Below are 15,571 nucleotides of genomic sequence, written 5' to 3' on the forward strand. Positions count from 1 at the left end.
TACAATGAAAGCCTAAGCGACCATTATGGCAGAACGACCAGGTCGGGTCACTATGATGCCCAATGACCACCACGGGGCAGATGCTCAATGCAGGAGCTGCCCCCTGGTGGTCAGTGCACTCCCACAGGGAGAGCGCTGCTCAGCCAAAAGCCGGGCTCACGACTGGTGAGCATAGCAGTGGCGGAAGCCTTTCCTGCCTCTGCAGCAGCGCTAAGGAGCAGTGAGCCAAGTGGTAAGAAGCATCGAGCAAGTGGGCGGTAAGGAGCGAGGGATCCTGGACTGCGAGAGGGTACAAGCCGGGCTGAGGGACTCTCCCCGCTCTGCCCAGTGTATGAATTTCGTGCACCGGGCCTCTAGTCTAAATATAAACCAGGACTCCCTAGAGCCCAAATTGCCAGATACAGTCTGATTTTTTTTTTCTAAGTTTGCAGGAAATAGATTAATTGCCCTTTCATGCATAAAGTAAAAAAAAATTTCAAGGATTTTTTTAAAGTTATCTTATTATTCTTAAGGCATACTATACAAGTAATTATTATTTTTAAATATCACATTAGGTCCAAAAAAATATGGTTTTCTACCTTCTAATATCTTACAAAAGAACCCCAAAATGCCAAATAATACAAGTTTATAAAAATTATAGATCAAAATAATCCTCTGAATGTATTACATTTAATATGTTGAAAGACAACATGGTAGAGTGCTGGAAGAAATCTTATAACATAATGTAATATTGATACATTATGCTCTTCTTGGCTAGATTATAAAAGAACTGTATAGAAAGCATGAAATGTAACTGCTCTTTACCTGCTTAGATTTCCTATTTTAAACCCAATAGCATTTCCTTTGTCCATTTATCTGCTCATATCATCATTGCAGCAACTATAACTTAGGTTTTAAATATTTTTAACTGCATTCCTTAGACAGGTGATTAAAGCTAAGATTGCAGTAAGTGTCTAGAATAAAGTTGACAGCTGTCCTGGGAGAGACCAAGACACTTATTAACCTATTTTAAGGCCTTTTTTAAATTTAAAACAAATGCAGAAAAACACTTACCTCGACAATATTCCATTAAGATAAGTACTTCCCATACATTATCGCTAATTGAATTAATGGCACAATCCAAATAACCCACAATATTTTTGTGACCAGATAGCTCTTTCTGTAAAAAAGAAATAAAATTTCAAGAATTGAAAAATATACATTTTAAAGCTCTATCATTGCCAATGGTTTGAAGTCTTAATTAATGTACTTAGAGAATTTCATAAAGTAAGACAGGCATAAGTATGGAATCTGACATATTTCAAAAAAGTTCCTATAGTTCTGATGGAAAGTATTTACATGTGACTGTCATTTACTGACAGGCAAATATTCAGTGAATACTTATCTTAAAATTCAATCAAGAAGAAAGATGGTTCACTCTAAAGTAATAGTCTCCAAAAGTGAGTGTACAAGATAGTCCTTAGAGATTCAAGAATAAAATATCAGAATTTTTACTTATATTTATTTTTATCTAGAAAAATAATAAGCTCTAATACAGAGATGCACAAGGTAGGTTTACAGTTATGAGTACAAAAAACAGAGTTTATTTTGTATTTTCCTTACAAATAACTGTAAATCTACTTTTGCCCATCCCTATATTTATGAATTAACAATTATATTCTTAGTTGCATGTTTTGCATGCAACATTGCAATTAATGTGTAAAGTAAACAAAGTGGCCTAAAATACTTCTGTAAAGAAACCATAATAATGGTACTTATAATACAAGTACAAGGATATAATAAGAAAATGGCAAATCTGACACTTTCAGCTTCTAGTATAAGTTAATCATCAGCATATACTGAGGTTTATAGTAATCATGATCCAAACACATCTATCTGGAAATTAAAAAACAATTATCAAGAATATTATTTTAACTGAATTTACATCCACTATCACTAATAATAAACCTAGTTTTAATTGTGTAATGAAATCTGACAATTGGCTAATGGCAGCTGAACATGTCACTAATTCATAAATAAGTATATGTAATAAAGATGGATCATCAAAAACAGTTGGAAGACCACTGCGCTACAGAGCTAATATCCCTAAAATATCTTGTTCAAAAGCCTAAGACTTGAGTGTCGCTAATGTTGATGATGATTATATTTTTGTCTCTAAATTATACACATTCTACTAAAAGTACCATATCTAGGTACTTATCTAAGCTCCAGTTAGTTAGAGAACTTGGGCTAAGATTCTCCCATTATCTTGGTGTAAATCATTTTATTCTTTTGGCTTATAGCCTTACCTTTAAAAAAAGCAAGTCTCAAAGTAAGAAATAGGAACAACAAAAGCAGGACTGAGATAAGTCAGACTGTATAAATGTGCCTATCTTCAAACTAAAGGGATCAAAATAGGTGTGCTGATAAACATGTTGACAAAAAATAAGAAATCTCCCTCTTAGTAGCTGGATAAGTAGGACTGACATAAATAACAAGTATGGAAAAACAAGAATGCAGAAAAACTGAACATTCATATATAAATGTCTAACCATCAGGCTGTACACCTGAAACTAATATAATATAGAATGTCAATTGTACTTAAAAATTAATTTTTAAAAATATTGGAACAGTCATCCATTGCTGGAAGATTATAATGTGGTTCAGCTACTGAGGAAAACAGTTTAGTGGTTCCTTAAAAAGTTAAACACAGAATTACCATATGACTCAGCAACTCCATTCCCAGATATATAAAGAACTGAAAACAGGTACTCAAACAAATACACATTATACACATATTCATAGCAGCACTATACACATAGCCAAAAGGCAAAAACAGCCCAAATATTCACTGATTTTTTTTAATGTCCAACAACAGATGAACAGATAAACAAATTGTGATGTATGTATATAAAACGGAATATTATTCAGCCATAAAAAAGAATGAAATAAAATACATGCTACAATGTGCGTAAACCTCATTAAGTGAAAGAAGCCAGATACAAAAGGTCACATTTATCTCTTCTGATTATTTCATATAAGTGGAATTCATATGAAATAATCAGAATAGATAAATCCACAGGGACATAATGTAGACAGGGAGTTGTCAGCAGCTAAATCAAGTAATGGAATGCAACTGCTTAATGGACAAGAGGATTTCCTTTTGGAGTGATAAAAAGGTTTTAGAACTAGATCAAGGTAGTGGCTGTACAAACACTGTGAATGTACTAAATGTCATTCATTGAATTATTCATCTTAAAATGGTCAATTTTATATTATGTGAATTGTACCTCAATTAAAAAATTATAAATATATATATACTAGAGGCCCGTTGCATGAAGAGATTCATGCAATAGGCCTTCCTTCCCGTGGCTGCCGGCACCAGTTTTCCTCTGGCACCCGGGACCCAGGCCTTTGCTCCAGCCACAGCGGAGAAGCCAAGCCTCTTCAGTCTTCAGTCTTCAGTCTTCCCTAGGGCCAGAGCCTTCAGTCTTCGCTCCATGCCTGCATATGCAAATTAACCACCATCTTTGTTGGGTTAATTTGCATACTCATCCTGATTGGCTGGTGGGTGTAGCGGAGTGACATCAATTTGCATGTTTCTCTTTTATTTTACATACTAGAGGCCCGGTGCACAAAAATTTGTGCACTCGGGGGGGGGGGGGTGGTCCCGCAGCCCGGCCTGTGCCCTCTTGCAGTCTTGGACCCCTCGGGAGATAACGACCTGCTGGCTTAGGCCTGCTTCCGGTGGCAGAGGGCAGGCCCAATCCCTAGGTGCAGCCCCTGGTCAGGCTCAGAGCAGGGCCAATTGGGGAGTTGGGGCGCTGCCCCGTCATGCACAGAGCAGGGCGGATTGGGAGGTTGCAATGCCACCCTCAGTCACGCTCAGGGTAGGGCCGATTGGGGGGTTGGGGCACCGCCCCCTGTCACATTCAAGGCAGGGTCCATGGGGAGGTTGCGGCGCCACCCCCTGTCACTCACAGAGCAGGGCCAATAAGGGGGTTGGGGCGCTGCCCCCAGTCACGTACAGAGCAGGGCCCATCAAGGGTGTTGGGGCTCCGTACCCTGTCACGCACAGAGCAGGGCCGATCAGGGGGTTGAGGAGCTCCCCGCTGTCACTCACAGAGTAGGGCCAATAGGGGAGTTGGGGCACAGCCAGATGCTGGGGTCCAACCCCAGCAGGTCCAGGGGTCCCCAAAGGTGTGGACGGAGTCAGCGAAGAAGGAATGACTCGGAGACAGCCTTCAGTTGATCAGCAGCCTAGTCAGGACCTCTAGCCAAGATCTCCAGCCAAAGTTCTGGTCGGAAGCTCCAGCGAAGTTCTGGCCAGGACCTCCAGCGAAGTTCTGGCTCTAGGTTCTCTTGCCATTTCTCCAGCCAGGTTCTAGCCCTGATCTTCAGTCAGGTTCTGTAGCCAGGTTCTGGTCAGGTTCTCTTGCCATGTTCTCTTGCTAGGTTCTCTCTCTAGGTTCTGTGTCTAGGTCCTTCAGCCAGGTTCTCTCGCTAGGTTCTGTGTCTAGGTCCTTCAGCCAGGTTCTCTCGCTAGGTTCTGTGTCTAGGATCTCCAGCCAAGTCCTGTCTCTAGGTTCTGTCTAGGATCTCCAGCCAAGTCCTATCTCTAGGTTCTGTTCAGGAGCAGGGCAGATAAGGGGGTTGGGGCGCTGCACCCTGTCACACTCAGGGCAGGGCCAATGGGGAGATTATGGCTCTACCCTGTCACACACAGAGCAAGGCCCGTGGAGGGGGGTTGGGGTGCCACCCTCTATCACCCACAGAGCAGGGCCGATCAGGGGGTTGGGACGCCACCACTGTCACACTCGGGGCAGGGCCGATGGAGAGGTTATGGCTCTACCCTGTCACACACAGAGCAGGGCCGATCAGGGGGTTGGTACGCTGCACCCTGTCAAACACAGAGCCGCAGGGCGATCAGGGGGTTGGGGAGCTCCCCCCTATCAGGCACAGAGCAGGGCTGATCAGGAGGTTGGGGCGCCTTCCCCTGTCACGAACACAGCAGGACGGATAGGGAGGTTGTGGCCCTGCCCCCTGTCACACACAGAGCCGCAGGGCGATCAGGGGGTTTGGGCGCTGCCCCCAGTCACACTGATCCCGGTGCCGGGAGCCTCACTGCTCCGCTGATCCCGGTGCTGGGAGGCATATTACCCTTTTACTATATAGGATAGAGGCCTGGTGCACGGGTGGGAGCCGGCTGGTTTGCCCTGAAGGGTGTCCTGGATCAGGGTGGGGGTCCCCACTGGGGTGCCTGGCCAGTCTGGGTGAGGGGCTGAGGGCTGTTTTCCGGAAGCGAGTGACTGAAGCTTCCAACCGCTCCTTGTTTTCTTTTTTTTTTTTTTTATTCTAGGCCAGCTTTAGCTCTGAGGCCTTGCTGCTGAAAACATCGATACAATGTTGCTAAAGCCCGGCTGAATGAAAGCCGTTTTCTGGGGTTTTGTTTATCTTCTTATTTGCAACATAGTACATAGTTGCTTAGAGTTGTAGCTCAGAGGCCGGCAAGTGAGGCGGGGTACGTTGGAGTCCTCCTTCACTGCAGCAAGCAAGCCTCATGTTCGCTTCCAGCTGCCTGGCTGCCGGCCGCCATCTTGGCTGACAGTTAATTTGCATATACTCACTGATTAGCCAATGAAAAGGGTAGCGGTCGTACGCTAATTACCATGTTTCTCTTTTATTAGTGTAGATTAGCACTTGATAAACAGTAGATGATAAGGAAAAAGGGAAGGAGGTGGGAGCATACAAGAACAGTAAGCAGCAGCCATCCAGAACACTGAGAATGTTAGAAAACAGGGAAATTGCTATCTTGTAATTTTTTTTACTGCTTACTGAATTTTTATTTAATGGCCTATTAAAATACTTTTTAGCCCCAGCCTAATGGCTCAATTAGTTAGAGCGTTGTCCTGTACACCAAAAAGTTGCAGGTTCAATTCTGGGTCAGGGCACATTACTAGGTTGCCCATTAGATCCCAGGTTAGGAAGCAACAAATTGATGTTTCTCCCTCCCTCCCTCACCCTCTCCTTCTCCCTTTCTCCCTTTCTCTTTCCCTAAAATTAATAAACGTATCCTCGGGTGAGGATTTTTAAAAAGAAAAATGTTTTTTAAAAAGTAATACTTTTTACTTTTCCTAATATTTAAAAAGAATTGTTCTCTTGCTATAGGATATCTTAGATATTGCAGAGTACACCAAAAAAAACTGAACAATTTATGGCATGATTTTAAAAATAAAAAGTAAAACTAATCACTGTCTGTGAATACAAACACATACAATTAATATATGAACACCTCTGTGAATGGTAAACACCAAACTCAGGACAGTGGTTACTTTCCAGATGGGAACAGTACAGAGATATGTTTGGAGTGGAATACACAAAAAACTTCAACTGTATGTAAGGTTCTAATTAGTAACCTGGGTAGTGAGTAAATTGGTGTTTATTATATAATTCTTTACATTTTTCTATCCTCAAAATTATCAATAGTTAATTTTAAAAAAGAAAGCAGAATAACATGCCCACTGAACAACAGTAAAGAAGAAAAGAAAGAGGACAGGAAAGAGTTGGCTGTATTTAGCCCTAAGTGTGGCTACAAAGAATATACTTCAAACTCCCATATAATTTTCCAAGTTAATTTAATGAGGTTCAAAGGTTTTCTAGATGTGCATAAACCAACAAGCAGTTTGCCTAAAAGCTGGTTAAAGTTATAGTACAAAACCAAAAGAATATACCAATTTTTTAAATGGAATTACTCTTACACTTACCATAATTTTAATTTCCCTTTTACAAATGTTGAGGTCAGGCAAGTTATTGACATACATTCGCTTCAATGCATAGCGGTTTCCACCATGAGTCCGCACCAGGAAAACTGTGGAGAATCCACCTAGAAGAACAAGTACCAATTAGTTAAAAAGAATCAGAAATTACTTGCAAAATCATGTAATATTGAGGAACTTAATCTCATAGGGAAATAAACTGACTCTACCCAAGACAAAAGTAAGAACAGTAAGCAATTAATAAATTAGATTGAAACACTGACTTCTTATGACAATCATGAAGTGGCACTTAAGAGGACAACATGAAAATGAATATGCATTATAAGATTAACCAATGGACACAAGACATGGGGCGGGGGGGGGGGCGGGGGTAGGGGCCGGGGGAATGTCAAGGGGGGGAAAAAAGGAGACATATGTAATACTCTTTGTAATACTTTAAGAAATAAAAATTATTAAAATATTAAAAAAAAAAAAAAGAAAATGAATATGCATTTGTTTTGAAGATTAAAATACCATAATTTCATTTTGCATGTGAATACCTTTTATGTGGTATGTGGAAATTGTCACATATAAATTAATATTATAGTTGGCATATACTAGTGATTGCCTACCCATCAGCCTCTGCCTCCTCTGTGATGACCAAACACTGATGTTATTTAAGACGAGGAGAATATGCCTTACCAATAATTTAAAAACTTTAAATCGAACCACAATTCAGAATGTACTAGTATTTGCAAAGATCAAAAAGGGCCTGGAAGTAAGCAACAGATATATTGGAGACATGCAATACTGCATTAATGAGTAGTTAATAAATATTTATTTGTTCATATAATTAGACATCCTTACAGCTTGCAGAGCACTTCTTTAAAACTCTGATAGGTAAACACATGTACTTCCTGCCTCCCACAACCATATAAAAATACAACTAAAGCCCTAACCGGTTTGGCTCAGTGAATAGAGCGTCGGCCTGCGGACTCAAGGGTCCCAGATTCGATTCCGGTCAAGGGCATGTATGTACCTTGGTTGCAGGCACATCCCCAGTAAGGAGTGTGCAGGAGGCAGCTGATCGATGTTTCTCTCTCATCGATGTTTCTAACTCTCTATCCCTCTCCCTTCCTCTCTGTAAAAAAAAAAGAAAAATCAATAAAATATATTTTTAAAAAATACAACTAAAATACAGAACAGCTATTATCCAGAACTGCGGGAAAGCTGTCTAAGTGGAAGTACTACAACTAAAGAGGTAAAGAAGAAAGCACATTGAGACTGGTGGGAGGGTGCAGGTGTGGAGGCACAGAACAGGATGGCACCCGGGTGTGCTGCTTTTTTAATCAGGAGGAAGATACAAGCTCCCACTTGCTCTGAACTCCAGTGCTGGGCGAGACTCGGGGGGACCCAGAAACATACGGGCAGAAACTGAACTGTCTGGCATCGGGGCAGGAATGCAGAGGTGGCTTTCTTCCAGACAGAGGTGCTCGCAACTGTCATAGTTCCTGGGCTGGGACCTCCCTGGTGCAGGGCTGACTGGCAGCCATGGCTGTTTGCTCCACCCTGGAAATCCCCTGAGACCGCACCCCATCCAATTTACAACCTCACCCAAGCTGAGCACAGCGGCTTTTGCATATGAATGGCCGGTCTTTTCTCAGCCTAAAACCTGTCAAACTGCAGCTGGGTTAGGGAGCCCCAAAGCTATCAAAAGAAGGCAAAGGTCAGCACCACAGCAGCCTGCTTTGCTTCACAGCTGGGCCTCATCTGGGTACTTCCAAACCCCATACAAAGAGGAAGAATCTGCAGATCTCTCTGTAGCTCCTGCGGGGTGGCCCCAGGCAGTGGCTGACTTTGCACCTCCTTGGAGATCCAAGAGCCAGTGTACCCAGTGATCAATGTGAGACCATACCAGATTAAAACTCTTCACATCCATAAGTGACACACTCAAGGGGCAGACTCAGAGAAGCACTAAAGCCCCACTGAAGCAAGTCCTGCTCCATAAGGGTGTCTCCTGCACAGCAGCTCTTCCATTGTAGACACAGCTGGTCCTCACAGCCAATATGCCAGGAGGTCAATTCCTAAACTAAGCCTAATCTGTAGTGACACCAACAGCAATCAAGGCTCAACTACAACAAGACTGTGCACACAGCCCACAAAGGGGTGCACCAAGAGTGTCCACCTCAGGTGACTGAGGAGGCTGAGCCACTGGGCCCTATAGAACACCTACTATACAAGACCACTCTACCAACTCAAGGAGACTTAGCAGCTACACAATACATAGAAACAAACACAGGGAAACAGCCAAAATGCGGAGATAAAGAAACATGCACAAATGAAAGTAATGGAAAAAAGCAAACTACAGGATATAGAGTTCAAAACCACAGTTATAAGAATCTTCTAGAAACCTTCGAGGAACTCAGTGAGACTTTCAAGGATCTTAGTGAGAATGCCAAAAAAATGGAAAAGGACCAGTCAAAAATTAAGCATACACTGACTGAAATAAAGAATAATATACAGAAATTCAACAGTAGAGTAGAGGATCCCAAGAATCAAGTCAAAGATTTGAAATACCAGGAAGCAAAAAACACCCAGCCGGAAGAGCAAAAAGAAAAAAAAATCCAAAAATATGAAGATAGTGTAAAGGGCCTCGGGGACAACTTCAAGCATACCAACATCCAAATTATGGGGGTGCCGGAAGAAGAGAGAGAGCAAGATATTGAAAACCTATTTGAAGAAATAGTGACAGGAAATTTCCCCTATCTGGTAAAAGAAATAGACTTGTAAGTCCAGGAAGCTCAGAGAACCCCAAACAAGAGGAATCCAAAGAGGACCACACCAAGACACATCATAATTAAAATGCCAAGGGCAAAAGACAAAGAGAGAATCTTAAAAGCAGCAAGAGAAAAACAGTTAGTTACCTATAAGGGAGTACCCATACGACTATCAGCTGATTTCTCAACAGAAACTATGCAGGCCAGAAGGGAGTGGCAAAAAATATTCAGAGTGATGAATACCAAGGACCTACAACCAAGATTACTCTACCCAGCAAAGCTATCATTTAGAATTGAAGGTCAGATAAAGAACTTCACAGACAAGAAAAAGCTAAAGGAGTTCATCACCACCAAACCAGTATTATATGAAATGCTGAAGGGTATTCATTAAGAAGAGGAAGAAGAAGAAAAAGGTAAAGATAAAAAATTATGAACAACAAAGTGACAACAAATACATACCTATCAACAAATGAATCTAAAAATCAAATGAATAAAAAATCTGATGAACAGAATAAACTGGTGAATGTAATAAAATCGGGGGCATGGAAATGGCGCAGACTGATAATTCCCAGGGGGAAGGAGAGTGTGGGGGGGGGGGGGGTGTGGGAGGAGATGGGACAAAGATCTTATATGTCAGTACCTATGGATGCAGACAGTGGGGTGGCGAGGGCCTGGGGTGGGGTGGGAACCAGGTGGAGGGGAGCTATGGGGGGAAAAAAGAGGGACATCTGTAATAATTTGAATAAAGATTTTTTAAAAAAATGATTAGTAATGTAAAACTAAGCCTAATCTGAGAAGCCCTACTGGTTTTATTTTACTACTCTGCCATTTGGCTTCTGCTACTGTAAAGAAATACCTAGAACATGTCAATAAACTTTTGAGTTGGCATTAAAAAAAAAACACCTCTCATAGCTTCCTGTACATACCATAGCATACCTGGATCCTATCTGTTGATCAACCTGTCTCTTCACTAGATGCTAAGCAACCTGACAAAGGGCCTCATTGTAAATACAAAATGAATAATCATTTACTCATTGTAAATGCAAAATGAATAATCAATGTGTTTAGAGCATAATTATTAAAACACTTTTGAATTAACCAAATGGCTCCAATTTTTATTTTTTTTTGAAAGAGGTATTTTTAAATGCCTTACTAAAACTAGCATACACTAGTTTCTTTGACATAACCTGACTACAAGTAAAACAGTTTCTTAGCCAAGAAATTAATTTCTTCAGGCATAACGTGCAATCAATAAATGATTCTCGGCTCCTAATCAGTACTTTCTTTCCAAAGAACTGAAAATCCAGCTTGAAATAAGTCAATAAAATTACATACCATTAAATGTTTTCTATAATCCTGATTTTCAACCCATTATCTTAGCCAACACTTTGAAGGACACTATTCACTCCCCAAAATGGTAAAGACTGTCAACAGAATTGGGAGAAAAAGATATCAAAACTGAGAAGTACGTTATTAAAACACTGATTCAGCCCTAACTGGTTTGGCTCAGTGGATAGAGCATCGGCCTGCGGACTGAACAGTCCCAGGTTCAATTCCGGGCAAGGTCATGTACCTTGGTTGCAGGCACATCCCCAGTAGGAGGTGTGTAGGAGGCAGCTGATCGATGTTACTCTTTCATCGATGTTTCTAACTCTCTCTCTCCCTTCCTCTCTGTAAAAAATCAATAAAATATATTTAAAAAAAAAACAAAAACACTGATTCAGCAAGAATCCTCAATGTACACCAAAATCCTTGATGAAAGGTTGATGAGAAATAGAATAGTCACGTGATGCCAAATTGTCAAAAGGCAAAACATTCCTTTACAAGGAAGAAATCTTGGCATCACTAACACTGGCATTAATATAGACCAGTGGTTCTCAACCTTCTGGCCCTTTAAATACAGTTCCTCATGTTTTGACCCAACCATACAATTATTTTCGTTGCTACCTCATAACTGTAATGTTGCTACTGTTATGAATCGTAATGTAAATATCTGATATGCAGGATGGTCTTAGGCAACCCCTGTGAAAGGGTCGTTCGACCCCCAACAGGGTCGCGACCCACAGGTTGAGAACCGCTGATATAGACATTATGTGCTTCCTGATGTGATAGAATATGAAGTAAACAGCATTACCTATGCAGTGCCTTTGCCAAAATCTTTAACCTAATAAGTCTTAAGGCATAACTTCCAGTTAAGAAACAAAAAGAAACAAACCTACAAAGTCCAAGATACTCTTTGGCTAATTGTATTGAACAGTGTTCCACATGTAAAGTAAAAAAAAATGAGGGGGCAGGGTTATTCTAGATTGTAAAAGACATTACAATAAAATGCCATACATAATCCTTGATTAAATCCAATCTTGAAAGTAAACTGTTTTTTATTGGTGAACAATTTGAAAGTCAGCTGTAGGTTTCATGTCATTTTACTCATTAATACTTAAAGGATACTGGGTAAAAGAAGTGAAGGGATTAAAAAGTACAAACTGGTAGTTATAAAATAGTCACAGGATTGTAAAGTACAATTATAAGGAACACAGTCAATAATATTGCTGTAATTGTGTATGGTGCCAGGTGGGTACTGGAAATATCAGGGCAAAACCTTGTGAAGTATATGATTGTCTAACCACTACACTGTACACCTGAAACTAACACAAATTAATATTGAATGTAAACTGTAATTGAAAAATAAAAATAAATAAATAATGCTTAACGGTTAAACACACATACATTCTTAATATGGGTATATTGTCCTAACTAACCATAATACCTTTCTGTGCCACCTAAGTAAATGAACAATAATTATTCTAGTACATACATCAACCTTATTCAGAATTATCCATGTGCTTTTTCAAAAATGTATAGAGGAAAGATTAGTAGTTATATCTACATCATGGGTATATGGTTATTCACTATAGTGCTCTTTCAATATTTCATAATAAAATTGAAAAAAACAACAACAACAAGAAATACAGGATTTTTTTCCCCAGGTAATTTTTTTCTCCCTTGCCATCTACCAAAACCTTACCACCACCATTGAGAATTATTATTTTACAAGAAAGACACTGCTACTTGTTATTCAGACACAACTTCCCCAAAGGCACCATAAGTCTCTTGCCACTGAAATGTTTATGGTATCCTAGATACCTACAGCTCCAACATCCCAACACACACAAGCACATGTTTATGAAAGACTGGGTTTTAGCAGTGTTTACTCCTATCAAGTTCGTTTCCCTAGGAATGAAAGAAGAGAGATGGAAGGAAAAGATAAAATTATATGTGGTCTTTCTGTATTGTGTTTATCTTCAGACATCATGCAAATCAACGAGAGAGAAAATACCAAGCTATCAGCAACTTCTGGTTTCAACCACTGCCAAAGAAAACAATGTTATTTGAAAGCTGTCTTCAAGATAAGTGGAACAGGCATTTATTTGGTTGTGGGATTTTAGCCAAAGATCTGCCTACCCAATAACCTCTGGCCTGTGGTACATCAAACTTTCATAACATTAGGTTAAGGCAATGACTCTAGGAGTTTCTTTTAAAACTGAAAATATCCCTAAAGAGGATTAGTAACTTTAAAATTGCCCAAGTTATTGTATCAGTAGGTGCTATCTAGAACAATGCAATAAAAGAATGAGTCAGGTACAATTGAATGGCTGGGGAATAGGAGGAAGAGGAGTTGAAAAGAAAAGGCAAGAACACAACATTCATAGAGCCCTGACAACATACAAAGCATTTCCTAGTACATTATTTAATTATCATACCATCATGAGGTAATTTAACTGTTAGTCTCATTGTATAGATGAGGAATAAACTAAGCACTAAGAATGAAGGTAAGCAGCTAGTCCAATAACACAAAGCTGGTAAGATGGAGTCAGAAGGTCTTTTTTTTCCCCTTATGAATTTCATGTTCTAATGATTTTTATATCCACACCTCGTCTTGTTAGCTATGCCATAAGAAATCTGTATATATCCTATCTAACAAAGAGGGAATATGCTAATTGACTGTCACACCCTCAAAGATGGCGGCACCCAGTCCCCTCAGCCCCGCCGCACGCCTGCCTCCGGAGCCCCCCAGTCCCCTCAGCCCCCCAGCACTCAGGGCCAGCCGGAGGCGCACGCAAGCCTCAGATGTCGGCTGCCCAGCCGCCCAGGGTCAGCTCAAGGCGCAGGCAAGCCTTGAATGGTGGCTGCCTAGCCGCCCAGGGCCACCTGAGGCTCAGGTAACCAGGGCCAGCCGAGGCTTGTGCTGCCGGCAGTGGCAGCAGCAGAGATGTGATGGGGCGTCGCCTTCCCCTGATTGCCTGTCGCCTCCCACCCCTGAGGGCTCCCGGACTGTGAGAGGGGGCAGGCCAGGCTGAAAGACGCCCCCTTCCAGTGCATGAATTTTCATGTACCAGGCCTCTAGTGTGTGTGTGTGTGTGTGTGTGTGTGTGTATAAATTACAAATGGGAGGATTTGGGAATAACATTAAAATTTAGGAGGAATAAAATGAAAATAGGGTAATCTATATAGAATGCCCTCACGCCCTCACAACTCCAGAGTTTTTTTCTTGATAGAACCTTAGTTAAAAGGCTATATTCCTTATATAAAAGAGGACTGTAAGTCAAAACTATGTTTGATTTGGACTACACAGTACCTTAGAAAATTGTGATACCTTGGATGACAATCTAGACTTTTCAGTTTCTCTTGAAAAAACTTGGAAATAAGGAAAGAATGGGTCCTCACTCCTATATGATAGCAATAAAACTGAGCGGTCAGTGGCTGTACCATTTACACAGTTCATGTTCTCTGCAGTTCATCACAGCTTCCTCTACTCTTGGCTGTTTCAATGCTCTCACTCTTACTTTTACATTACCTGCCTGGCCTGTGCAGACATCTGAGTTTGCAACCCCTACAACAAAAACTTCTAAAAACTTATCCACCACAACATTTATATGTGTTATACTTATTCAGTACCTCTCTTCACAACTGGGTTGTAAGTTCCATAAGACAGAGACTGTGTACACCTCATTTATCCAAGTATCATCAATGCCTACCACATTGCCTGGTACTCAAGTATCTGCTGAGTGAATGACTTAACATTAATAAACTGGTTGTACTGGAAGTAGTTCTAATTGATAAGCTGCAATCATTATATTGATCCTCTATGAATAAAAAGCAATTAATCACTAATTCATCATTTCCCTTTATTTGACTATATAGTACTTCTAACACATGCTACAAATTCTGAAAACAGAATTTCACTTCTTTACCATGTAAATCATTCATCTATCCATTCAACAATATAGGTGTCCAAAAAAAAATGTATACACACTTTGAATGATTATAAAATCAGTGTTTATTAGCATAAAATTCATTTTCAAAATTTATACAAATCTTCAGAAATGAATATTTTTTTTTGTCAATTCCTGTTTTCAAACTGATGACCATTCTGGTCTAGGCACTACTGATAAGGCAAAGCACTGGAATCGTAAGCATGAAGAAATCGTTTCGTTTAGTATTTGTGCAACCTCAATTCATCAAATATTGCCAGTTTTGTAGCGTAAACTTTATCTTTTGTGTATCCCCATAAAAAAGTCTAGTGGATAAATTTTCTTTGTTCAAAGCTTTGTCTGGCTTCACCCATTATTTCAAATCAGTTAAACCTGAAAAGGAGTAAAAATTAAGTGAGTTATCAGCTGTTAAAGTGTGTATACATATTTGGGGGGTCCCCCCCAAAAAAATGTATACACACTTTAAATAATTATAAAGGCAGTGTTTGTACTTCAATTGTGTTTTCAAACTTTCAGTAGCATTTTAGGATGAATTTCCTTTGTTCAAAGCTTAGTCTGGCTAAAAAGAAAGTAACATCAATTAAGCTATCAGCTGTTAAAGTGTGTATACACATTTTGGGATACCCTGTATATATAAACTGCTCACAGGTACCAAACACTGTAAAAGGTGCTAGATGCTAGGAACAAAACTAACTAGAGGTTGATCCTCCACCCCCTTCTTCCCTGGGGCTGGCCTGCTGCCCATTATAAAAGGTTCCAGTACCCTAAGCTCAGGGTTCCTGTCTTG

The 15,571-nt window shown here is 40.4% G+C and overlaps 1 protein-coding gene across 4 annotated transcripts in view; it reads right to left on the minus strand.

Annotated features, from left to right (window-relative positions):
* Positions 1-15,571, minus strand: part of BMP2K (BMP2 inducible kinase) — a 134,824-nt gene that overhangs the window by 78,068 nt on the left and 41,185 nt on the right. For all 4 annotated transcript variants that reach the window (XM_070394215.1, XM_070394223.1, XM_070394207.1 and 1 more), the window contains exons 2-3: positions 6,744-6,862; positions 1,054-1,159 (exon numbers count right to left, since the gene is read on the minus strand). In XM_070394215.1, coding sequence (XP_070250316.1) covers positions 1,054-1,159; positions 6,744-6,862 — 225 coding nt within the window. The remainder of the gene's footprint in view (positions 1-1,053; positions 1,160-6,743; positions 6,863-15,571) is intronic.

Source organism: Myotis yumanensis, unplaced genomic scaffold (assembly GCF_028538775.1).
Source record: "Myotis yumanensis isolate MYYU_CA2020_CCGP unplaced genomic scaffold, mMyoYum1.0.hap1 SCAF_1, whole genome shotgun sequence".
NCBI classification, from domain to species: domain Eukaryota; kingdom Metazoa; phylum Chordata; class Mammalia; order Chiroptera; family Vespertilionidae; genus Myotis; species Myotis yumanensis.